The sequence below is a fragment of the Oncorhynchus clarkii genome, chromosome 1 (assembly GCF_045791955.1).
Source record: "Oncorhynchus clarkii lewisi isolate Uvic-CL-2024 chromosome 1, UVic_Ocla_1.0, whole genome shotgun sequence".
NCBI classification, from domain to species: Eukaryota; Metazoa; Chordata; class Actinopteri; order Salmoniformes; family Salmonidae; genus Oncorhynchus; species Oncorhynchus clarkii.
Window position 1 is genome coordinate 8283744 of NC_092147.1, and position 27490 is coordinate 8311233.

At 45.4% G+C, this 27490-nt stretch overlaps 1 protein-coding gene across 4 annotated transcripts in view; it reads right to left on the reverse strand.

The window, feature by feature from the left end:
• Positions 1–1760: 1760 nt before the first annotated feature.
• Positions 1761–27490, reverse strand: part of LOC139418408 (proteasome 26S subunit, non-ATPase 1) — a 63342-nt gene continuing 37612 nt past the window's right edge. For 2 of the 4 annotated variants that reach the window (XM_071168025.1, XM_071168105.1), the window contains exons 17-25: positions 24955–25069; positions 18137–18253; positions 16603–16705; positions 12616–12785; positions 10258–10350; positions 9826–9918; positions 7626–7811; positions 3072–3237; positions 1761–1948 (exon numbers count right to left, since the gene is read on the reverse strand). In XM_071168025.1, the coding sequence (XP_071024126.1) occupies positions 3091–3237; positions 7626–7811; positions 9826–9918; positions 10258–10350; positions 12616–12785; positions 16603–16705; positions 18137–18253; positions 24955–25069 (1024 nt within the window). In that variant the 3' untranslated portion in view covers positions 1761–1948; positions 3072–3090. Of the gene's footprint in view, positions 1949–3071; positions 3238–7625; positions 7812–9819; positions 9919–10257; positions 10351–12615; positions 12786–16602; positions 16706–18136; positions 18254–24954; positions 25070–27490 lie in introns of all 4 variants that reach the window. The other 2 variants (XM_071167938.1, XM_071167848.1) reach the window with 1 other exon arrangement.

Genomic DNA, 27490 nt, shown 5'->3' on the forward strand with positions numbered 1-27490 from the left:
ACAGAGTTTGACAAAAGGCACCTAAAGGACTCAGACCATGAGAAACAAGATTCTTCTGTCTGATAAAACCAAGATTGAACTCTTTGGCCTGAATGCCAAGCATCACATCTGGAGGAAACCTAGCACCATCCCTATGTTAAAGCATGGTGGTGGCAGCATCTTGCTGTGGGGATGTTTTTCAGCGTCAAGAACTGGGAGACTAGTCAGGATCGACGGAAAGATGAACAAAGGAAAGCACAGAGATCCTTGATGAAAACATGAAAACCTGCTCCAGAGCAGTCAGGACCTCAGACTGGGGCATAGGTTCACCTTCCAACAGGACAATGACCCTAAGCACACAGCCAAGACAACGCAGGAGTGGCTTAGGGACAAGTCTCAATGTCCTTGAGTGGCCCAGCCAGAGCACAGACTTGAACCCGTTTGAACATCTCTGAAGAGACCTGAAAATAGCTGTGCAGCAACAAAGTACTGAGTAACAGGTCTGAATACTTACGTAAATGTGATTAAAAAAAAAAAAGTTAATACATTTGCTAACATTTCTAAAAACCTGTTTTTGCTTTCTCATTATGGATTATTGTTAGTAGATTGATAAGGAAACATTTTTAATCAATTTTAGAATGAGGCTGCAACGTAATAAAATGTGGAAAAACTCAAGGGGTCTGAATGCTTTCCGAAGGCACTGTACATTAACATTTTCTGCATGCACTCAATGATACAGTAGCTGGTTCATATAACCACATTTAATTTGATTAGGAGCATTGAAATGCTCCCCTGACAAGCAGGAAGTTGGAGTGACATACTTTCTTGTTTATTCCCCCCCCCCCCCCCATTGTAGGGGCATCACGTAAGGGGGGAAAAGAAGCTTGTTTTCAGGTGCACAGTAGACTTAACCAACCAGGGCTGTATTTCTTGAACTTTGTTTAACACGTTGTGGTGATAGACCACAGCTGCATGGGTTAGTGTTACTAAATAGCTGAGGTAGAAAGGACTATAGTGAGGAGGAATAACCATGGATTGTTTTCAAGCAGTGAAGCACACTTCTCTCTCTCCCAAAATAGCTGAGGTCAAACGTTTGTAGCGACATAAAATGAAGTTAGTTAATTGTTTTCCGACATGCAACACATTCTATGGAGGCTTCACGTCGCCCCACTTGCTTTGTTAATTCTTGCCAAGCAGCATTTCATGTAAACTCCTCTTTCCCCCAGATGGTAATGGAATGAACAGGGCACATATTAAAACACTAACGACCTTAAAGTATTAAGAACAGTTGCTTCTAATGTTACATTTTCAAACGTTAGCTCCATAACCCCAACTGGCATTCCACAGGCTTTCCTAAACAACCGAACCCAACTTGGGAAACTAACCCCCTGTGTCACTTAAACTCAATGTGGAACATCCTCATCTAGTTCTCCGGTAACGGTTCGCACTTCGCAGCCAAAGACTAAAACGTCTGTTGAGATGTCAACATTGATCTTTTATTTATTTGTTTAAATCTGACGTGTATGTCTAAGAGTGTATTGCCCCTTGTGCATTCAATGTGAGTGTGTGTTCAAGCCCTGGGTATGGTAAGGAGACTTCAGCAGTGTGATGAGGAGACCGTTCACTGTGTTTTGTGTAAACTAGACTGGGCAGAATAATAGCAGGCTGGTGGCCAGGCTGTGATGAAACACTGGAGAGAATGTAAACCATCCTAAACGTGTATGATTAGGGGGATTCCACTATGTACACACAGCACATGCAGGAAAAAAAATAAGCACATTAGCTCCACTTTTTCATTTTATTGTACTGACAGAAAATGATACCATTTAACAAGAGAATGTCAAACATTCCCTGTCTGACAAAGGGGGCCATGACAGGGAAGGAGCATGTAAAATAAGTAAGGGGGAGTAGACAAAGAGGTGCATGCTGGGATGTGAAGATTCTTCCTGTAGAAGCCTGGTAACGTCACCTGTGGAAGGAAAAGGACAGAGCGGTTAGGATACCACCTGACCAGGCTCTGTGTTTGATCACAAAATACCCATAATTCATAAAAAACATTTTTTACAGGAATGTTTTGTTTATTGGGCATATCTATATTCAAATGTTTATTAAATGACAATGAACTTTTAAATTATCGTAACTGTCATTAAAGTAACTGTGCAGCAAAAAATCTTACTTTTAAAAAGTTAATACTCTGTTAACTCGTACCCAAATAATGTTGACGACTCGTCATATACTCGTGTGACCAAAGCAGAAATTGTAGAAAAATAATATATAAAATATAAAAATATATTACACCCACAACATTCCAACACAGAAAAGCTGCTTTTTAACATAATCAATTACCATTTTATTGGAAGGAAAACTATTTCAACTAGATCTCTGGAAACATTGGACAGTTTAAGAGATTTTTTTTAAAATATTGACCACAGTGGTGTGTTTTTGAAATCATCGTACTTGAAGAGCAGGAGCATTTCTGATCCCAAAGGGCATGACAATATCTAAACTTTAATCTTTTTTAACATACATACTGTATGTACAACCCTGGGGGATAAAATGAGGACCAAGACAAACATAACATTGTGCTGATGGCCAAAAATGACAAAACAATCTTGCTCGGTTCTCTATACCGTGCAATTACAGATGGAGGGTTTGCCCTCGGGGGGGGGGGGGTTTGGCGACGGCAGCACGGTTTACATTCCATAGGCACTGATGAACGCGAGCCAGGTTAGACATGGGAACAAGACTCCAAAGACCTGCACACTGTACCATTACCTCTCTCTGAACCATCAATGTGACATAGCCACTCTGAGACTGTTGCCTGTATAATTACAAGGCGATGCTGAATATTCAGGTTGCTTGATCCTGAAGGTTTGAGTTCTCGCACAAAGCGTGAGGAAATGGTCTCTATATTTACCCCTAGGCTGGGGATACAACGTGTTCAGCACTATCTACAGCATTTGCTGAAACAAAACTTGTTTCTAAGCAAAAACCCTCACTTTCAGAGTGAACCCATTCAATTTGTTTTTATCTGCAAACCATCAATTGTACCCAGATCCATCCTGTGGAAAACACTGGTGCAGGACACATACCTTTTTGCTTGGACAGCGTTCATTCGTCAACGTACTCGAAGGACTCGGGGGCCTCGGGCTCCTGTTCCTCCTCCTCGATCTTGGGGCCGTGGGCAGAGACAGGCTCCACCAGCTCCTCCTCTTCCTCGCTGGTGTCCTTCATGATGATAATGCCGCCGGTGTGCAGCTGGAGACAGATAAGGGACACGGACATGAGGGACACGGACATGATGGGTGTCTTTAAAAAAAAAAAGTTTGTAAATTTTCTGGGGGTGGTGCGGGTGTCATATTACACAACACCTCGTCTACCTCCCCAAATTAGTTGGTTGTCTCGTCATACTCTGTGAGCAACATTGCCCTTGTAGTGGTTGTACAGTACATCATGCAGCTTGGTTATCACTGTAAATAATTTAGAGGTATGGTCAGGTCCAGACTAAAGCATCAGGTATGGTGAGTACTGCCCAGACTAGATTTTTCCTCCTACATTATCTCTGGGCAGCTAAGTAACACTAATTTACACACAGACCACACTACAAGACCTTTGGAACAGTTGCTGTGTGCTCGGATTGCCTTCTACGGAATAGGTGAAATGGAATCATCACAATATAGAAGGGGAGGTGGGAGGCATACCCTGGCCCCACAACAATGCTTCACTTCGTGTTAAAACACCGCCTTAAAAAAAAACCCGAATAGTTTTAGAATACAGACAAGAGCAAAAACACTCAAGTGTCATATGATATGACCCATGATGCATTGCTCTCAGCTCGATGCGTGTTGATTTGACATGTAACCAAACGATAGTCCTCTTTATAGGAGTGGGATTAGGATAAGTGTGTGGGTGACTGCATATCTCATGTTATTTACTGTGGAAAGCTGTCAACATTTTGCGCCGGGCCAGAGTGGCTTATTCTCAGGCAACTGTAAGACACCGTGGATACAACCGGGGCTTGGTTGGAAAGACGAAAAAAAGATGACTGATGACAGCTCCAACGCTGGATCCAAAAGCTAAAAAAAAAAAAAAAACGAACCGAAAATCTTTATTTTTGACCAAATTTAAAAAATGGCATTGCAGTTATCACAAAAACTACCGTCAACCGGTCTGGAACATCATCAATCATCAAGGCTAAGATAAATAAAACATGCGTAATGCAACAATTCTGTCAATAGAAGATAAACATCTTTCAAATCATTTGCCACGGATACAGTGCATTCGGGAAGTATTCAGACCCCCTCGACTTTCTCCACATGTCATTACGTTACAGCCTCATTCTAAAATTGATTAAATAAAATCCTCAATTTACACACAATGGCCCATAATGACAAAGCAGAAACTGGATTTTCAAAACGTTTGCACATTCATTATTTACATAAGTATTCAGACCCTTTGCCATGAGACTCGAAATTGAGTTCAGGTGCATCCTGTTTCCATTGATCATCCTTGAGATGTTTCTACAACTTGATTGGAGTCCACCTGTGGTAAATTCAATTGATTGGACATGATTTGGAAAGGCACACACCGGTCTATATAAGATCCCACAGTTGACAGTGCATGTCAGAGCATAGACAAAGCCATGAGGTCGAAGGACTTGACCGTAGCGCTCCGAGACGGGATGTGTCGAGGAACAGATCTGGAGAAGGGTACCAAAAACAATTCTGCAGTATTGAAAGTCCACAAGAACATGATGGTCTCCATCCTTCTTAAATGGAAGAAGTTTATAACCACCAATACTTTTCCCAGAGCTGGCTGCCCAGCCAAAATAAGCAATAGTTCTTCTGTGGAGATGGGAGAACCTTCCAGAAGGACAACCATCTCTACAGCACTCCACCAAATCAGGCCTTCATGGTAGTAGAGTGGGCAGACGGAAGCCACTCCTCAGTAAAAAGGCACATGACAGCCCGCTTGGAGTTTGCCAAAAGGCACCTAAAGGAATCTCAGACCATGAGAAACAAGATTCTCTGGTCTGATGAAACCAAGATTGAACTCTTTGGCCTGAATGTCAAGTGTCACGTCTGGAGGAAACCTGGCACCATCCCTATGTTGAAGCATGGTGGTGGCAGCATCTTGCTGTGGGGATGTTTTTCAGTGGCAGGGACTGGGAGATTCAGGAACGAGGGAAAAATGAACAAAGTACAGAGAGATCCTTGATGAAGTCCTGAGCGCTCTGGAGCAGGTTCTCAGACTGGCGCGACGGTTCACCTTCCAACAGAACAACGACACGGAGCACACAGCCAAGACAACACAGGAGTGACTTCGGGACAAGTCTCTGAATGTCCATGAGTGGCCCAGCCAGAGCCCGGACTTGAACCCATTTGAACATCTCTGGAGAGACCTGAAAATATCTGTGCAGCGATGCTCCCCATTCAACCTGACAGAGTTTGAGAGTATCTGTAGAGTGGAATGGGAGAAACTCTCCAAATACAGGTGTACCAAGCGTGTAGCGTCATACCCAAGAAGACTCGAGGCTGTAATCGCTGCCAAAGGTGCTTCAACAAGGTACCGAGGAAAGGGTCTGAATACTTCTGGAAATGTGATATTTCTGTTTTGTCTTTTTTTAAACATTTGTAAACAGTTTTTTGCAGTGATGTCCTTGTCCCATTGCACACTATCGACTCCTGTGGCGGCCCGGGTGCAGTGCACGCTGACACGGTCGCGCCGGGTGTACGGTGTTTCCTCCGACACATTGTTGCGGCTGGCTTCTGGGTTAAGCGGCCGTTGTGTTAAGAAGCAGTGCGGCTTGGCTGGGTTGTGTTTCGGAGGACGCGCGGCTCTCGAGCTTCGCCTCTCCCGAATCCGTATTGGAGTTGCAGCCATGAGACAAGACTAACTAACAACCAATTGGAAGAATTAAAAAAAGAAAGAAATGATTGCAGTTGATATGCGGCCATTGTCAATGGTAGAGTATGTTGGCTTCACTGCCCTGATGGCATGACTAGAACTAGACCAGACTACAAGATGACCCTGGATGAAAAATTGTATAATGATCGCTATGCAAGTATAAAGCGCGAGTTCTCAAACAACATAACAACAGATGGTTGAATGTCTATGAACACTCCGCCATACATTACTGCAACAAGCCATCACATTGATGAGAAGTGGGAAATGAAGTCCAATGTACTACTGACAACCGAGCACATGGAGAGGAACACAGCAGAGAACCTGAAATGGCATTAACTACCATCGTTGCTGAGTGGGTGGGGACAGCAGTAAGGTGAGTGCTGTCTACTAGGTAGCCAGGACAGCAGTAGATTGAACTGCTCTGTCTACTAGGTAGCCAGGACAGCAGTAGATTGAACTGCTCTGTCTGGTAGGTAGCCAGGACAGTAGTAGATTGAACTGCTCTGTCTACTAGGTAGCCAGGACTGGAGTAGATAGAGCAGTTCAGTCTACTAGGTAGCCAGGACAGCAGTAGATTGAACTGCTCTGTCTGGTAGGTAGCCAGGACAGCAGTAGATTGAACTGCTCTGTCTGGTAGGTAGCCAGGACAGCAGTAGATTGAACTGCTCTGTCTGGTAGGTAGCCAGGACAGCAGTAGATTGAACTGCTCTGTCTGGTAGGTAGCCAGGACAGCAGTAGATTGAACTGCTCTGTCTGGTAGGTAGCCAGGACAGCAGTAGATTGAACTGCTCTGTCTACTAGGTAGCCAGGACAGCAGTAGATTGAACTGCTCTGTCTACTAGGTAGCCAGGACAGCAGTAGATTGAACTGCTCTGTCTACTAGGTAGCCAGGACAGCAGTAGATTGAACTGCTCTGTCTGGTAGGTAGCCAGGACTGCAGTAGATTGAACTGCTCTGTCTGGTAGGTAGCCAGGACAGCAGTAGATTGAACTGCTCTGTCTACTAGGTAGCCAGGACAGCAGTAGATTGAACTGCTCTGTCTACTAGGTAGCCAGGACTGCAGTAGATTGAACCGCTCTGTCTACTAGGTAGCCAGGACTGCAGTAGATTGAACCGCTCTGTCTGGTAGGTAGCCAGGACTGCAGTAGATTGAACCGCTCTGTCTGGTAGGTAGCCAGGACAGCAGTAGATTGAACTGCTCTGTCTGGTAGGTAGCCAGGACTGCAGTAGATTGAACCGCTCTGTCTGGTAGGTAGCCAGGACTGCAGTAGATTGAACCGCTCTGTCTGGTAGGTAGCCAGGACAGCAGTAGATTGAACCGCTCTGTCTACTAGGTAGCCAGGACAGCAGTAGATTGAACTGCTCTGTCTACTAGGTAGCCAGGACAGCAGTAGATTGAACTGTTCTGTCTACTAGGTAGCCAGGACTGCAGTAGATTGAACCGCTCTGTCTACTAGGTAGCCAGGACTGCAGTAGATTGAACCGCTCTGTCTGGTAGGTAGCCAGGACTGCAGTAGATTGAACCGCTCTGTCTACTAGGTAGCCAGGACAGCAGTAGATTGAACTGCTCTGCCCCCTAGCGGTCATAAGCAGGACCACATCTGAATTGTGAATTCACGCCATTTTATGATTTTTTTAAAACCCCGGTTATTATTTTTTTTTTTGTGTGTCACATCTCTACCAGAAACGCACTTTAAAAAAGTCACGCGTTCACAGACTCACACACCAACCGTACGTACCGGTTTGAAGGGCTGGTAGCGGCACGTCTCGGGCATGTTGAGCACTTTGAGCTGGGCGGGCATCACTCTGGCTGGGTTCTCCATCAGCTGGAAGTTGGGCTCGGGTTCTTTCTTCTTCTCCTTCTCCTTCTCTTTCTCCTTCTCTTTCTCCTCATCTTTCTTTTCTTTCTCAGCCTCCTGTACCTCCTGAGAATTTAACAAATACAATGTTAAGCGTTTTCCCTCCCTTTTCCTGATGAAAACCCACGACTCAGTGAGTCCGCAATGCATTGGATGATAAAAATATGACGATGGCAGTAAGGGTCACCTCGGAATAAAGTGAGTCTTCATTTCATATGTTTCCTGACACCACCACTCTGGAAGACGTGTTAATCTGGAGATGGGTGACACACTCCTTATTGGTTGTCTTGCACTTGGTGGCCAGTGATTTGTCAGGCTCTCCCTGCCTCCTATCTGTCCCTTGCCCAGGTCTCCCTGCTGCTACCACAAGGCCCTGCAGCATCTGACGCTAGGCTGAAAACTGGACCATAGGTGTGCAATGACTTTTATCAGCAGTCCTGTTTGTCTACGTGTGTGTGTGTGTGTGTGTGTGTGTGTCTCAACTAAAAACAACACTTCCACACAGTGTTTGTGTGAGAGAATAAAAAAATCTCCACTGTCCAATGCCTTTGGTTAAAACGAACAAACTGATATAACTGGGGGTTAAAATACTCCCTCCTTCCCGTTAACCTCGATGACACCAAGTCCAATCAATCAAACTGAGCGGATCCAACTTTGCCTGAGATCGCAGAGCCATCCCTCAACGAGGACGTGAAATCTAGCATGGTGGACGCCATCAAACACAGCGATTACGCCCAGCAGTCAACATCCCACTGAAAGCAATACTGGCACTGGGTTGAGAGAGGCTGTCAGTAATGGTATGTATTCCAGCCGTGTGCTTCATGGATAACTTGGTCACATCAGTGGAGGGGGGGCTGGGGGACCTTGCCAGGGCTGGCAGATAGCTGCTCCTTAAAGGGATACTTCACTCATTTCCTGAGAACTGATATTTTAAAAAGGCCTAGTTCACTCATATTTCTTAAGAACTGCTACGTTAACCCATAAGAGTCTAAGCCCTGGGGGGCAGCGGGGGGGGGGGACGACGACACTTCATTTCCTGATTTTAAATTCTAAGACCCCTCGAAGTATAAAAAAGTTTTTATTTGAATAAAAATATATTTTTGGCCTTTTAGCCGATACAAACACATGGAATAACAGATTCGCTACATGGAACAAAAGATAGTTTCCCCCCCGCCCCCCCAAAAAAAATCTAAAGGAAGTTTGTTCTGAAGTGTCTGTTTTAAACATTTGTTATCCATTCATTTTATTTGACGTATTTTCATGTGGTCATATTAGTTTCAAGGCCAAACCGTTCGGACAATACAGACGTTTTCGTGAGAAGACTGATTTTCGGGATGTCTCATGGTCTGACAACACCGCTGTAGCTCGGTCACCTTTCACCTCAGAAGGCCGTCATTGGCGGATGTGGAGGACTTAACGCGATGCTCATGCAAAAAAACAACGTATTTCTCTAGTTTAAACTGATGGATTGATGGGCATTTTATTATTACGCTAATTAGATTTCAGCTAGAGAGTTCACTCAAGATTTCCTGAGAAAATTATTCTCTCTGCATGGTTGGTTAAGGGCTTGTAAGTAAGAATTTCACTGTAAAAGGTTGTTGTATTTGGCGCATGTGACAATTAAAATTTGATTTGGAACTGCTACTTTATAAAAAAAATGGGAGAGTTGACTCATTTCATTGATGGTTTTCTTACCTTTGAAATGGTCTCCTCTGCAGGTGTCTGTGTGCCTGGACATCAGACATAAGAAGCTTTGTGGGATACTGAGTGAAATATTAGTGGCGGAAGTTGCAGACTGCAGAGGTTCGAGATGTTAAGGGAGACTGTTTTCAGGTCTTTGAACCATTAGTTCCTCACGACCAATTACACAGATCATTCCTCAATAGGCTGGTCAATACGAGCAAAGATCTGTTGTTTGGGACAGGGGCTACAGGATTCCTGCTTGAGGAAGGTTAAAAAACATCTACATAAAAAGCAAGACTTAATTTGAAGAAAAACTATTTTTTTTAAATTATATAAAATAGAAAGTGGTCTCTATGAGGCTGGCCGTCCTATGAAATGATTGTGTTCATACACTCACTACTTCCATCTTCTCCTCCTCTTTCTCCTTCTTCTCCTTCTCTTTCTCCTTCTTCTTAGCTTTGGCTGTGATGGAAAGAACAGCAGTAGACACCTATAATGGAGGAAGAGAGAGAGACTAAATGAAGGGGGTGTTGGCACAGTAAAAAAACAAGGCACTGAGGGACAATGACAAAACCTCTCAAAAATATCTGCTGTGTTTTTTTATATTACGTTATTAAAATGTACCCATGTTCTACAATGAGCCAAGACTGAGTGGCCAAAATAACATGGTCTCAGACTGACAAAATGGAAATGAGAGTTCAAAAGGGACTCTAATAACAATAAATGGATCTTGGCTGAGGACACTTCATTCAGGATGACCGTGAGAAGCTGCGAAGGCGACTTCAGTCCATTAAAACGGGGTGAACGTCTACTATTGAGGGACTCTCACCTTCTCCTTCTCTTTCTCCTTGGGTACCTCCAGGGCCGGAGGGTAGGCGAAGGTGGAAGGCTTGCAGTTGGAGCGGTACTGCACCTTGGGCATCTGGACAGGGAAGACAACAGCTGAGAGAATAGTCTGGCATGGATACAGTGGGGATGACATGGATACAGTAGGGTGGGAATGACATGGATACAGTGAAGTGGGAATGACATGGATGGGGTGGGAATGACAGGGATACAGTGGGGTGTGAATGACATGGATACAGTGGAGTGGGAATGACATGGATACAGTAGAGTGGGAATGACATGGATACAGTGGAGTGGGAATGACATGGATACAGTGGAGTGGGAATGACATGGATACAGTGGAGTGGGAATGACATGGATACAGTAGAGTGGGAATGACATGGATACAGTGGAGTGGGAATGACATGGATACAGTGGAGTGGGAATGACATGGATACAGTGGAGTGGGAATGACATGGATACAGTGGAGTGGGAATGACATGGATACAGTGGAGTGGGAATGACATGGATACAGTGGGGTGGGAATGACATGGATACAGTGGAGTGGGAATGACATGGATACAGTGGAGTGGGAATGACATGGATACAGTGGGAATGACATGGACACAGTGGGAATGACATGGATACAGTGGAAATGACATGGATACAGTGGGAATGACATGGATACAGTGGGAATGACATGGATACAGTGGGAATGACATGGATACAGTGGAGTAGGAATGACATGGATACAGTGGAGTAGGAATGACATGGATACAGTGGGAATGAAATGGATACAGTGGGAATGACATGGATACAGTGGGAATGACATGGATACAGTGGGGTGGGAATGACATGGATTCAGTGGGGTGGGAATGACATGGATACAGTGGGGTGTGAATGACATGGATACAGTGGGGTGTGAATGACATGGATACAGTGAGGTGTGAATGACATGGATACAGTGAGGTGTGAATGACATGGATACAGTGAGGTGTGAATGACATGGATACAGTGAGGTGTGAATGACATGGATACAGTGAGGTGTGAATGACATGGATACAGTGAGGTGGGAATGACATGGATACAGTGGAGTGGGAATGACATGGATACAGTGGAGTGGGAATGACATGGATACAGTGGAGTGGGAATGACATGGATACAGTAGAGTGGGAATGACATGGATACAGTGGAGTGGGAATGACATGGATACAGTGGAGTGGGAATGACATGGATACAGTGGAGTGGGAATGACATGGATACAGTGGAGTGGGAATGACATGGATACAGTGGGGTGGGAATGACATGGATACAGTGGGGTGGGAATGACATGGATACAGTGGAGTGGGAATGACATGGATACAGTGGGAATGACATGGATACAGTGGAGTGGGAATGACATGTATACAGTGGAGTGGGAATGACATGGTTACAGTGGGGTGGGAATGACATGGATACAGTGGGGTGGGAATGACATGGATACAGTGGAGTGGGAATGACATGGATACAGTGGAGTGGGAATGACATGGATACAGTGGGAATGACATGGATACAGTGGAAATGACATGGATACAGTGGGAATGACATGGATACAGTGGGAATGACATGGATACAGTGGGAATGACATGGATACAGTGGAGTAGGAATGACATGGATACAGTGGAGTAGGAATGACATGGATACAGTGGGAATGAAATGGATACAGTGGGAATGACATGGATACAGTGGGAATGACATGGATACAGTGGGGTGGGAATGACATGGATTCAGTGGGGTGGGAATGACATGGATACAGTGGGGTGTGAATGACATGGATACAGTGGGGTGTGAATGACATGGATACAGTGAGGTGTGAATGACATGGATACAGTGAGGTGTGAATGACATGGATACAGTGAGGTGTGAATGACATGGATACAGTGAGGTGTGAATGACATGGATACAGTGAGGTGTGAATGACATGGATACAGTGAGGTGGGAATGACATGGATACAGTGGAGTGGGAATGACATGGATACAGTGGAGTGGGAATGACATGGATACAGTGAGGTGTGAATGACATGGATACAGTGGGAATGACATGGATACAGTGGGAATGACATGGATACAGTGGGAATGACATGGATACAGTGGAGTGGGAATGACATGGATACAGTGAGGTGTGAATGACATGGATACAGTGGGGTGGGAATGACATGGATACAGTGGAGTGGGAATGACATGGATACAGTGAGGTGTGAATGACATGGATACAGTGAGGTGTGAATGACATGGATACAGTGGGAATGACATGGATACAGTGGGAATGACATGGATACAGTGAGGTGGGAATGACATGGATACAGTGGGGTGTGATGTTTACCTTGAGGTCCTTGTTGAGTCCGATGATGGCGGTGGGGGTGAAGGCCAGGGAGAGGAAGTGGGAGAGGGGGAACCAGAACCAGAACTGGGTGAACACCAGCAGGCCCACCACTGAGGGCATGTGGGTGTGGCCCGTCCTCGACTGCAGGGAGATGGTGACGTTACGACCACCTGCACACAAAGAAGGGCACAGGGAAGTAGAGAGTTTTGACATTTCACTTTGATATGTATTGCTTCCATTATAACGCTCAAATCTCATTATCACTTTGGTACACATTATGGCATGATATGATGTTATACTGTTATACTGTCATGCTTATAAAGGCTGCGTCCCTAAGGGTACTTTGGCCAAAATAAATACACTATGAAGGGAATAGGGTCGGGCACGCAGCCACAAACAAGAAGTGAATAATGAGGGGTTAATTAACTAACATACTACACTGACAAAGCCATCCATTTCACTAAATCATCGTGATTACTCCTAATCCCAGGCCAAGGACCCCACTTTAATTTCCTTTAGATCATTTATGACCTTTAAACGTAAGATTTTTTATATATTTTTTAAATAACAAAATGGCGGTAAAACAATGTGGCATGGCTAGTGTGAGGTAATAAAGCCTTGTCCAGTGTACAAAAGGGGTCAAGGGCTAGGATGCAGACAAGTAGAACAATAGGCCTCTTTTGCCCTCTGGGAGACCGCTAGGGAGAAGAGGATGAAGGGAGCTAGGGAGTGGGAGGAAGAGGGTTGCAGAGGAGTGACAGGATGGATGAAAAGGGGATTGGAATCAGTTGGGAGGTCCTTCCCCAATCCTCATACAAACATTGTAAAAACTCCCTTCAAAGCCAGAGTTACTAAGGAGGAACCCTTTGATTAAAATACATTATAACAGCAGAGACAGCTGGAAATGTTTCCAATGTGAAATCAGATCAGACAATGGTGGTTGAATCACGGGCCGTTTTTCATTTAAACAGCCCTACCCGCAGCCCAGTTGACTGGGCTGGTAATTACAATGATGACTTCTGGGTGATTTGATAACTTTATTTTGACGGCTGAAATGGGCTCCTAATGCCCCGAACAAATTGATTTACTGGCTGCCAGAGTGACTCACAGATTCTAGTTGCTGCGCCACAATGAGAGCGCACACACACACACACACGGCCTCTTAAAACTTGAGATGCAGCTTGACAGCAGTGTGCAATTTACTGGGGGGGGGGGGGGACCTTTAAACTTCCTGTCGTTTTTGTCAACCTACTTTGTGGCAGTTAAATTTGTATTCCTGGGGAAGGGGACATCCTTTCCCAGAATCCAAGGTGTTATGTAATTCCGAGATCAACTAGCATTTTTCCGTGATGGCATAAGGTCCTTCGGCACAACAGAGCTGAGGGATTTCTGTCGCACTTGATAAGAATGTCTAAATGATAAAATATATGTATTTTTTAAAGGCTATAGAATGTCTGCTAAATGATAAAACGTGTATATTTTTTTAAGGTCTAGAGAGAGAGAAAGAGGGGAAGAGAGAGAGAGGGGAACATCTGGAGAGCGGGAGGGGGAACGTCCGGAGAGAGAGAGAGAGAGAGGGGGGAATGTCCGGAGAGCGAGAACGTACGGAGAGAGGGGGGGGAGGGAGAGAGAGGGGAATGTCCGGAGAGCGAGAACGTCCGGAGAAAGAGGGGGAGGGAGAAAGAGGGGAATGTCCGGAGAGTGAGAACGTCCGGAGAGTGAGAACGTCCGGAGAGAGAGGGGGAGAGCGAGAACGTCTGGAGAGAGAGAGGGGGAGGGGGAGAGCGAGAACGTCCGGAGAGAGAGGGGAACGTCCGGAGAGCGAGAAGGTCCGGAGAGCGAGAAGGTCCGGAGAGCGAGAACGTCCGGAGAGAGAGAGAGAGGGGAACGTCCGGAGAGCGAGAACGTCCGGAGAGCGAGCGAGAGCGAGAGAGAGAGAGGAATGTCCGGAGAGCGAGAACGTCCGGAGAGCGAGAGAGGGGGAGAGAGAGAGAGAGAGGGAGAGAGAGAGAGAGAGAGAGGGAGAGAGAGAGGAGAATGTCCGGAGAGTGAGAACGTCCGGAGAGAGGGGGAGAGAGAGAGGGGAATGTCCGGAGAGCGAGAACGTCCGAGAGAGAGAGAGAGAGAGAGAGAGAGAGAGAGAGAGAGAGAGAGAGAGAGAGAGAGAGAGAGAGAGAGAGGGGAATGTCCGGAGAGCGAGAACGTCCGGAGAGAGAGGGGGGGATTGTCCGGAGAGAGAGAACGTCCGGAGAGAGGCGGGGGAGGGAGAGAGAGGGGAACGTCCGGAGAGCGAGAACGTCCGGAGAAAGAGGGGGAGGGAGAGAGAGGGGAACGTCCGGAGAGTGAGAACGTCCGGAGAGAGAGAGAGGGGAATGTCCGGAGAGTGAGAACGTCCGGAGAGAGAGAGAGGGGGAGAGAGAGAGAGAGAGGGGGGAATGTCCGGAGAGCGAGAACGTCTGGAGAGAGAGGGGGGGGGAGAGAGGGAGAGAGAGAGAGGGGGGGGGAGAGCGAGAACTTCCGGAGAGAGAGAGAGAGAGAGGGGAATGTCCGGACAGCGAGAACGTCCGGAGAGAGAGAGAGAAGGGGGGGGGGGGGGGGAGAGAGAGAGAGGAGAATGTCCGGAGAGCGAGAACGTCCGGAGAGAGAGGGGGGGGAATGTCCGGAGAGAGAGAAAGAGGGGGAGAGAGGACATCCCTAGAGAGAGGGGGGGAACGTCCCTAGAGAGGGGGGGGGGGACGTCCCTAGAGAGGGGGGGGGGGGAGACATCCCTAGAGAGAGGGTGGGAACGTCCCTAGAGAGAGAGAAAGAGAGAGAGGGAACGTCCCTAGAGAGAGAGAAAGAGAGAGGGAGAACGTCCAGAGAGAGAGAGAAAGAGAGAGGGAGAACGTCCAGAGAGAGAGAGGGAACGTCCAGAGGGGAGGGGCATCCAGAGAGAGAGAGAGAGAGGGGGAACGTCCAGAGGGGGAACGTCCAGAGAGAGAGAGAGAGAGGGGGAACACCCAGAGAGAGAGAGAGAGAGAGAGAGAGAGAGAGAGAGAGAGAGGGAAAGTCCAGAGGGGGGGGGGGGGGGGGGGGGGGACATCCAGAGAGAGAGAGAGAGGGGGAACGTCCAGAGAGAGAGGGAACCCTTGGGCGTGTGGTTGTTTGCGAGAGCTGCTTCTGAATGCTAAACCTTCGGTAATGAACACCAGAGATCATGAGAAACGGAACCCTGTCTGTCACATTTCATATGATTATCCAACTGCCCCAAAAATCACAACCCCACTTATAACTAAAGACTAATACTCCCCATCACCTTATCTGAAATCTAGTGGTACACTAGAAGTGAAGTGATGGTTCTTTGGGAGGAAGCTGCCTTCCTGACGTTACTCAACACCCTGCCTTCCAGGCCGTCTCAAAACACGGATGTGTATCAGGTAGCAGTGGCCTGACAGTTGTTAAGGGTAGTAAAGGGAGAGGAGAGAGCCTCCGTGTGCCATCTTACAATGACCCCATACTAAAGATTTTGTCTGGGCGGTTTCACACGACGGAAAACAGGGAGGGGGGGGGGGGGGGACTCTGCAGTTCATCTTGGCAGGAGAACGAGGGCTCCCAGTTTGGTCTCGACTGTCGCTATAGTGACAAAGATCGGCTGAAAGCATTATGGGAACAAAAATAAACACTGCTACAGTACAAGAACAAGTACCACACACACACACACACACACACACACACGAGGCCGTCAGACTAACAGTAATCACAAGTCATGTGGCTGTTGACATTGCTGACCCGCCAGGCGCTAATGCATCATAACATGATCGCTTTCAGAGGAAGCAGTTGGGAAAAATCACAGAGGGGGCGGGGGTGGGGTCAAGCCCTGGGGGAGGGCTGGGACTTCCTGTAATCCACACACGTACGCAGACACACCTCCCCTTAACAGCAGAATACACCCACTTGTCTTCTAAAGAAATCCAACCCCTGTGACTCCACGTGTCACCACACACTGACCTGCATCCAGGATGCCCTGGGCCAGGATGGCCCCGAACTTGGCCATGACGTCATCGTGCTTGTCGTTGATGACCTTGGAGTAGAGCTGCCGGAACTGGTTCACCTGCGTGTCGGGAAAACAACAAATAAAAACACGAAGACTACCTCCCATTGTTCAGTTCTTTTAGTGGGTCTCCACATTACAAATCTAACATTCTTATTAAATGAAATATGTTAAACATTTATTCTGCTTTGATTCGAAGTCAATGAGCACGCCAGGGCCTACAAGCCCTTCCCCCCCCCACCCCTAATAATATTAAAAACAGGTTAAAACCCTTTGACGAGAGCCACTGTTGGTGGAAGGTAAGGACTAACTCAAGTCTATTTGACTCTAGAAATCCTTATGTTTCTCTAACTCAATTTTTCCTGAGAGACCGGCTATGTATTGGCTTCACTATTTGGAGAACAGCGGCACATACAATCTATAATAACAAAAGGTCATATGGCTAAAACACTACCACTATGTGTGACCATGTAACATATGTAAAGGGAGATTAAAATGTGACGGAAGTGATCCACCTGCGGGGCACATAGAACAGATCTGCTGCTTCTTAGACTTCCTTTCAAAGAGAATGACAGCTCTATAACATACTGCAGTGACATACTGCAGCTTTAAAACCAGTCTCTCTTGAACAAGTGTAGTGCCTCCTGCTGTTTCTAGTTTAAAAACCAGTCTCTCGTGAACAATCTCTCGCACCGCCCCAAGCCTGTTGCTGTAACGTTACAGGCCATGACCAGATGATGCTTGAAAATGGGTCTGGCATTTCTTAAAACAGCTGTGACAGAGCTTGTTGTGCAAAATGGAGAGAGAGAGAGAGAGAGAGAGAGAGAGAGAGAGAGGGAGAGAGAGAGAACAGCTATTTTTTTAGCAAGCCTCCCCACCTTTTCTCGCTCCCTCCTTGTACTTGGTATAAAGCTGTGGTCATATTAGGCACTGAGTCCCATCAACACTCAGCTGAAAGTTCAAAACACTTAGACAGCTTTTGGTTAGAACCTAGAGCCTCCACGGGGGTTAGGATTCATCAGGAGAGAAGATTTGATTTGAAGAAGAGGACTGGACTCAAAATAGAGAACCTTTCTATAGGCTAGAATCACATTTAAAACAGATTTGCCAATCAACTTCAAGATATTTTAGTCTGAATAACAAAGTTACTGGTGGCCAATTTCTCTGGTAAATGTGGGCTGTTTCTCTGGTAAATGTGGGCTGTGAATGAGATGGGCTGTTTCTCTGGTAAATGTGGGCTGTTTCTCTGGTAAATGTGGGCTGTGAATGAGATGGGCTGTTTCTCTGGTAAATGTGGGCTGTGAATGAGATGGGCTGTTTCTCTGGTAAATGTGGGCTGTGAATGAGATGGGCTGTTTCTCTGGCAAATGTGGGCTGTTTCTCTGGTAAATGTAGGCTGTTTCTCTGGTAAATGTGGGCTGTGAATGAGATGGGCTGTTTCTCTGGTAAATGTGGGCTGTGAATGAGATGGGCTGTTTCTCATACACCCACCTTGGGACAGGTGACCTCGGTCTGCTGGATCATGATGAGGGCAGAGGAGATGAGGGCACCCTGTCTCACGTAGTTCACTGGGTCGTTGGTCATAGGTTCCAGCAGGTTGATGGCCTCCTGAAAAGGGAAAAAGGAAAATATAACTTGTCAATGACAATAAAATACACAAATTAAACTAACAACTAGGACACCCTAAAGATGAGGTAACCTAAAGGTTATCGTGCTGAGTCGCTTACAGTAAGTAAATAGAAGTTTGGTGATATTCCCTAAGTATGAGTGCAGTACTGCCAGAGTATAAGCCCCAGCTCCTTAAGGGAGAAGAGGCTCGGGAAGGTCAACGGTGAACTCTCTCAGCCTGGCTCAGAAACCTCTGGCCTAGTGATTGGACCAGCGCACTTCTGGGTATTAAGAGTTAAGCGCAGGCAGAGGGTGCTAGCTCAACCGCTTGGAAATCTTACCGGAGATGGGCTCAGCTGTGCCAGGAAAAACCTTAGCATTCAGCAGTGAGGATCCAAGATGAGGCCTACAATCACTTCAAATCTCTATCGGATTCATAGACTGAAACCTTATTGTCCTTAAAATTATTTATTTATTTATTTACACCCTGCATATTTTATTTTATTTTTTTATTTATTTTACCTTTATTTAACTAGGAAAGTCAGTTAAGAACAAATTCTTATTTTCAATAACAACCTAGGAACAGTGGGTTAACTGCCTGTTCAGGGGCAGAACGACAGATTTGTACCTCGTCAGCTCGGGGTTTTGAACTTGCAACCTTCCGGTTACTAGTCCAACGCTCTAACCACTAGGCTACCATGCCGCCCCCTGAAAACTACAAAACAAAAGGCTTTAACAACTCAGAATCTGTTATCTTTGGTTTTAGAATCTTTGCCACGGCAAGCAGAGAGGAGAGCTGTGGCGTGCGGGGAGCGATGGCGTAGGAGGGGCACTGGTAGAGCCCTGGCTACCACTATACACAGACATGCACATGGATTTTGTGTTGTAAATATGTGGTAGTGGAGTATGGGCCTGAGGGCACACAGTGTGTTGTAGATATGTGGTAGTGGAGTATGGGCCTGAGGGCACACAGTGTGTTGTAGATATGTGGTAGTGGAGTCTGGGCCTGAGGGCACACAGTGTGTTGTAGATATGTGGTAGTGGAGTCTGGGCCTGAGGGCACACAGTGTGTTCTAGATATGTGGTAGTGGAGTCTGGGCCTGAGGGCACACAGTGTGTTGTAGATATGTGGTAGTGGAGTCTGGGCCTGAGGGCACACAGTGTGTTGTAGATATGTGGTAGTGGAGTCTGGGCCTGAGGGCACACAGTGTGTGGTAGATATGTGGTAGTGGAGTCTGGGCCTGAGGGCACACAGTGTGTTGTAGATATGTGGTAGTGGAGTATGGGCCTGAAGGCACACAGTGTGTTGTAGATATGTGGTAGTGGAGTCTGGGTCTGAGGGCACACAGTGTGTTGTAGATACAGTGCCTTGCGAAAGTATTCGCCCCCCTTGAACTTTGCGACCTTTTGCCACATTTCAGGCTTCAAACAAAGATATAAAACTGTATTTTTTTGTGAAGAATCAACAACAAGTGGGACACAATCATGAAGTGGAACGACATTTATTGGATATTTCAAACTTTTTTAACAAATCAAAAACTGAAAAATTGGGCGTGCAAAATTATTCAGCCCCTTTACTTTCAGTGCAGCAAACTCTCTCCAGAAGTTCAGTGAGGATCTCTGAATGATCCAATGTTGACCTAAATGACTAATGATGATAAATACAATCCACCTGTGTGTAATCAAGTCTCCGTATAAATGCACCTGCACTGTGATAGTCTGAGGTCCGTTAAACACACCAGGCAGGTCCGAGATACTGTTGTGAAGAAGTTTAACTTCTTGATTCTACTTGAGACACATATGTCTCAACTAGGCACCTGGAAATGCAAATGCGCTACGCTAAATGCTAAATGTACTCGTTAAAACTCAAACCTTGATCAAAATTCACAAGCAGGGTATTGAATTAAAGCTACACTCGTTTTGAACCTAGCCAACAAGTCAGATTTTTAAAATGCTTTTCGGCGAAAGCATGAGAAGCTATTATCTGATAGCATGCAACACCTCAAAATGCCTGAATGCGACGTAAACAAAGACTTTGCTTATCCGGCGCTGCACAAAACGCAGAAATAAAATATAAAACATTCATTACCTTTGACGAGCTTCTTTCTTGGCACTCCTATATGCCCCATAAACATCACTATTGGGTCTTTTTTTCGTTTAAATCGGTCCATATATACCCAAAATAGCTTTCTATGGAAGCTGTGTCATTCAGAAAAAAACATTGTTTTTAAACGCTGCGTCATTTTTTTAAATTAAAAAAGTTGACGATAAACTTTCACAAAACACTTCGAAATCCTTTTGTAATCCAACTTTAGGTATTAGTAAACGTTTATAATCTATCAAAATGATTACAGGGCGATGTATATTCAATAGCTCCTCGTCTGCAAATCAATGGCTGCCAATGTCCACATTGAAAAGATCCTAGTGGAGACCGGAAGAAACGGAATCCAGATAGTTGGATTTTCCAACAAAAAATTCAATTGAAAATGACGACAATGGCGACATCGTGTGGAATTTGTATGAATTGCATGCAGGTCGATATTAAATTTTGTCCCCTTTTAACAACCCATGAAAGTGACTTATGGAAATTATTTTTAGCTTTCAGAGAGCAGTTTTTCTTGCGTTTTTCAATGAAACACACGATCTGTTATAGTCACAGCCGTGATTTAACCAGTTTTAGAAACTTCAGAGTGTTTTCTATCCACACATACTAATCATATGCATATACTATATTCCTGGCATGAGTAGCAGGACGCTGAAAAGTTGCGCGATTTTTAACAGAATGTTCGAAAAAGGAGGGGGTAGAAGTAAGTTAAAGCCGGATTTGGATACAAAAAGATTTCCCAAGCTTTAAACATCCCAAGGAGCACTGTGCAAGCGATAATATTGAAATGGAAGGAGTATCAGACCACTGCAAATCTACCAAGACCTGGCCGTCCCTCTAAACTTTCAGCTCATACAAGGAGAAGACTGATCAGAGATGCAGCCAAGAGGCCCATGATCACTCTGGATGAACTGCAGAGATCTACAGCTGAGGTGGGAGACTCTGTCCATAGGACAACAATCAGTCGTATATTGCACAAATCTGGCCTTTATGGAAGAGTGGCAAGAAGAAAGCCATTTCTTAAAGATATCCATAAAAAGTGTTGGTTAAAGTTTGCCACAAGCCACCTGGGAGACACACCAAACATGTGGAAGAAGGTGCTCTGGTCAGATGAAACCAAAATTGAACTTTTTGGCAACAATGCAAGACGTTATGTTTGGCATAAAAGCAACACAGCTCATCACCCTGAACACAACATCCCCACTGTAAAACATGGTGGTGGCAGCATCATGGTTTGGGCCTGTTTTTTTTCAGCAGGGACAGGGAAGATGGTTAAAATTGATGGGAAGATGGATGGAGCCAAATACAGGACCATTCTGGAAGAAAACCTGATGGAGTCTGCAAAAGACCTGAGACTGGGACGGAGATTTGTCTTCCAACAAGACAATGATCCAAAACATAAGGCAAAATCTACAATGGAATGGTTCAAAAATAAACATATCCAGGTGTTAGAATGGCCAAGTCAAAGTCCAGACCTGAATCCAATCGAGAATCTGTGGAAAGTACTGAAAACTGCTGTTCACAAATTCCTGTTGTGAATTCTGTAATTAACGTATTGTAACGTTTTTAAAATTGTATAACTGCCTTAATTCTGCCGGACCCCAGGAAGAGTAGCTGCTGCCTTGGCAGGAACTAATGGGGATCCATAATAAACTCCAGGAAGAGTAGCTGCTGCCTCGGCAGGAACTAATGGGGATCCATAATAAACCCCAGGAAGAGTAGCTGCGCTGCCTCGGCAGGAACTAATGGGGATCCATAATAAACCCCAGGAAGAGTAGCTGCTGCCTCGGCAGGAACTGATGGGGATCCATAATAAACCCCAGGAAAAGTAGCTGCTGCCTCGGCAGGAACTAATGGGGATCATAATAAACTCCAGGAAGAGTAGCTGCTGCCTCGGCAGGAACTAACGGGGATCCATAATAAACTCCAGGAAGAGTAGCTGCTGCCTCGGCAGGAACTAACGGGGATCCATAATAAACTCCAGGAAGAGTAGCTGCTGCCTCGGCAGGAACTAACGGGGATCCATAATAAACTCCAGGAAGAGTAGCTGCTGCCTCGGCAGGAACTAATGGGGATCCATAATAAACTCCAGGAAGAGTAGCTGCTGCCTCGGCAGGAACTAATGGGGATCCATAATAAACTCCAGGAAGAGTAGCTGCTGCCTCGGCAGGAACTAACGGGGATCCATAATAAACTCCAGGAAGAGTAGCTGCTGCCTCGGCAGGAACTAACGGGGATCCATAATAAACTCCAGGAAGAGTAGCTGCTGCCTCGGCAGGAACTAATGGGGATCCATAATAAACTCCAGGAAGAGTAGCTGCTGCCTCGGCAGGAACTAATGGGGATCCATAATAAACTCCAGGAAAAGTAGCTGCTGCCTTGGCAGGAACTAATGGGGATCCATAATAAATACAACTACAAAATAATCAACGTAAAACGGAATTAAAACTATGGAATTAAAAAAAAGGTAATGAGAAAAATAGGCTACAACAACCAAGAGCCAACAGGTAGGTTGCTACTTAATAATCTGAATGGAGTTGTTATTTGCAACTGTAGGACAAGGAGGAAGCGCATGAAGTCTCAATTAGCCTAGCTAGCTAGTTTAGCTAACTTGCTTCTAAAATCGTCTTGATGCAGTCAAGACGGGTATTAACGTAATCATATTTTATGATAAATAATCGAGCTATGACAAGCTAGAAATGAGTCGGCTTGGTATGCTTGATATTTTCTTCAGTTTGTTTTAGCGTGGATTGACGTCTCTCTGAATCTCCCTCCCCGTGCCAATTGCTCACAGTAAACACACCGCAAGGCCATTCCTCCGCCTGCTAGAGTTTCCCTCTTGCGCTTCATCGGCTCTGGTTAATAAAGTAGCTTACAAATGTACTTGTCTACTGCTTCCCTCACCTTGGATTGAGTCTGGATCCAACCAGGTCTATACGGAACCAGCCTAGTTGTCCTCGGGTCCGTTTGGAACAGGTCTCTATATTTTTTTTAAACAATCATTTATGCATATCGTGTTCGGGTGGGAAAGCCCCAGGTCCATTTCAAAACGGGTCCAACAACCTCTACCGTAGTCGGTTGAGGTTTCAATTGAGAGTATTTAATGTTAAGTTCAATCAGCAGAGCTGGCTGATACAGAACATGGCATACAGGGGCCTCAGTAGTACTGAAGGGTGACATCACTCCATCGGGCTTGATGAAAGTTCTACACTGTCAAGAGGTTTAAATATATTGATTGAGTCAAACAAAAAAACGGCTGCTATTACTTGCCTATTTGAAATGTATAGAATAGCTAATGTCAAACATGAAAAGGACTGCATAGTCACTCAGAAGAATTAAATCATTTGAATGTTTACACGAGGCTTGTAAATAAAATTTAAAAAAGTGGCTTCTCACGCAGAGTGCATTTTCTACCCAATTCATCAAAACCCAAAAAATTGCACGTCGCATAAATGTTCATGACACCTTTGTATTGACGGATAGGGAGCGTGAAATAGGTTCCAATCCAACTCGCTTTCCTCAACATGTTTTTACCCAATACCAGTCAGCAAGAACCCAAATTACAGGGCAATAACAAAAATATCCAAACCCCCAGGATGTATAAATGATGACAGAGAGTATTAGCTCCATATGTAATAGCTAGCTGACCCACTTCTCCAGCCACAACACCATTCCACTCACCAAAGGACGGAACTAAACGTACTGGAGGACTGGCTGTGTGAAGACTGGAGTCCTGGTCTGGCCCAGTCCAGTGTAGGTCTAGAACGTTCTCCCCTCTGGGCACCAAGGCCCGAGTGAAATGGGCTGTGACTGTTTGGGCTTCGGGCACTGAGAGTGACCAGTCCACATCATTAAGCAGTTCTGGGCCTGGCAGCAGTGTCTTCTCCCTCCCCGCCCCCTCTCTATCCCTGACCACAATGTCCTTGCCTGGCCGACAGGGTACAGCCCAGTGGCAATATGACAACCAAACTGCGCGATATATCAAATGTATCTCAGGCATTGTATTTCATTTATTACACTCTGGATCGACGTGTACGACAACGTGTTTCAGTTCCCGCTGAAATCCAGCAACTTCGCACAGACATTGAATAGAAGTGGGACAACATTCCTTAGGCTACGATCAACAGCCTGACCAACTCTGTGAGAAGGAGGTGTGTCGCACTGAATGAGGCAAATGGTGGTCACACCAGATACTGACTGGTTTCTAGCAGAGCGGTTTCCTCAGAGTCCTGACACTTTATTCAGTCTGATAGACACTAACAGCTGCTAGAAATTCCTCCGGGGGGCAGCTTCCTAGGTAGGAAACAGTGGTATCCGTTTGTTTTGCTACACGCATGGTGTGGCAGACTCGGAGCCGTCGGGGCAGGCTCGGAGCCGTCGGGGCAGGCTCGGAGCCGTCGGGGCAGGCTCGGAGCTGGGAGGAGCTGGCTAGAAGGAGCTTTCCCAATATTGCATAGACCCTTTTGATTATCTCAGAATCACGAGGCTGCATTAAGAAGTGTTTATTTTGGACTGAACAATGAAGTTGGCAGCTTGTTCACAGAGAAGTGAGGACGGGAGCGCGGTAGGGTGGGATAAGGAAAAGAGGGGCACTTACCTTGTTGCCTGTCCCGGCACAGCAGATGCCCAAGGCCATGGCGGCTCCGCAGCGCACATGGGGGTTGTAGCTCTCTGACAGGAGAGACACCACACTGGGGCATTGCTCTGGGGTCCTATAGAGACAGACAGAACGAGAAAGAAAGAGACATGGTTATCTTTTATTTATTTATTTCACCTTTATTTAACCAGGTAGGCCAGTTGAGAACAAGTTCTCATTTACAACTGCGGCCTGGCCAAGATAAAGCAAAGCAGTGCGACAAAAACAACAGAGTTACACAAACAAACATACAGTCAATAGGTTATTCATTTACGCTCATTGTTAGGGTCTGCAGTCTTGCCTCTTGTACAGATACAATGTAAACATGGTTAATACAACATCTATAACTAATATAAATCATTATTCACTTTTTTTGACCATTTTTGAAGAGACTGGGGTTGTGTCAACATTGCGGGTCATAGGAATGAATCCAATTGGACCTAGTCCAAGGCTTTAATATCATTACAGAATAATTGTTCAGGTGACAGGTGGCTCAAAGCTACAGCACAACAAAGGGATTACAGCAACAGAACCGGTGATAGAGGGAGGGGGGGAACTTGGGGAGGGAGGGGGGAACTTGGGGAGGGGGGGGGTGTGAAAAGGGGCAATGATTTATAGGTCTGACACCTCCTCAAGTCTTGATGAATTGTATCCGGGGCTGCTGCTGTATGAAGAGAAACACCTTATGCTTAACCATTTTGCAAGATTGAAATCTTTGACTTGAAGTATAATGGCACAGGTCTAGAGCAACATTTTTTTTTTTTTTTATCTCTTGCTTATCATAAATAGTTATTTCTTTGCTGACTGAAGCGAAAATTGAGCCAAGACAATTAAAACATACAGCAGGAGGAGACTGTCCTCTTAACTAGCCTACTACATTTGTCAAAATCCTTTAGTCTTAGAAAAAGAACAGGCACGCTCAAACATAACGCCCGTCCAACAGGCACTGTTAATAATGATTTTTATATTTAAAAAATTATGATCAAGAACACCATTTAGGTGATGGGACGTTGGCAGAAAAAAAACTGTGCCCCATGGCAACTTACGGTGTAATTTGGCAGAATGTTACCTCAAGTCTAAACACTGCCAGTGTAAGTGAATATTTCGGTCTAACCTTCCCAATCCACTACCTTCGACCATCGTGTTTTACATGTAAATGCCAGGGTTTCTTCCCTCCTCACATTTCCCTGGTTTCCACAGGTCCAACCGTCTCATTTTGAGGAAACTCTTCACATGTTCATTTTGAACCAAGACCTTAAACAAACTCTCCCAGGCCTGCAGCTGTGTCAAGATGGTTTCTTTAAACAATTTACACAACGTAATTATAGTTAACCCCCTCCTCCTCCCCTCAATAGCACCCTAACAGGAGTATGGGGTGAGAAAATAGAGGTAAGAGCAGGGTGGGATGTAGATTTTGGACCCTAACCTCATCTTTACTTAAGGCTCAAAGTGTCGTTAGGGTAAGGGCCATTTGCCATTAGGCGCTTGAGATTTAAAGTGAATTTAAATGGGCTCTATTCTAAGAGTAAAGTGGAGCAAGTGGCTCTGGGACAAATTTAGGTTCTTTAAAGAGCAACTGAAGTCAATAAACAACGTATCATCTGATAGAAAACAGCCTCTGTGGCATCGATATTAAATCAGAAACATTTATTCTACTATCAAAATTGACTACAAAGTGTAAAGAGGATCATTTTGGTCATAAAGTCAGTCTCGTCCAAAACAGAGTTTTGTAAGTGAGTTCGTCATGATTTAGGGTTGTTCACGAACACAGGATACACAGCTTCGGTGATTGAGCTCTTTCCAATCCTACTGCAGAATACAGTGAGAGACCTACCCAGAGGATCTGTCTTTGGTTATACTTGAGAGAAACAGTGCATCAAACACCTCAGCTCAGGGGTTCCCAAACTTTTGTTGTCCACAAACCCATTTTGATGTAAAAATTCTTCCGGAACCACAGATTTTTAAAAAATGCAATTAACGGCCAATGTTTCATTTTTATATACATTTTTTTTTCTTATTTTTTTTCCCCCAGGGCTATGGCAGTCAATTACAAAACATTCTAACAGTATTTCTGATTTTCTTAACTAACGATACATTCTTTTAATGTGGGGCTATGACAGTCAATTGCAAATGAGTCTGACAATGTCTCATCTCACCACCACTGATGAGATGGGTGTGTTTGATGCATGTCAGAGCTTCTCAAAGTGAGGGGGCATGGGGTCAGCATGGGGTCAACAGCGTGAACCTCACCTCTTGCGGTCACATCCCACCTAAATCGATATTTGGTTTTAATGCAGACGAGAGCACTGATGAATCCAGCGTCACACAGATATGAGCTGCCGAAGGGTACTGTGAGTTTTAATGGTCTGAGTGAGACTGCAGGGTATTTATTCCCTTCGAGGCAGGAACCAAAACACCTGTGAATGCTTTATATGCAGCACTCGGTCACAAGACAGTTCGAAAGGCCGCACTTGAACCATTTCGATTCAAGAGCCAC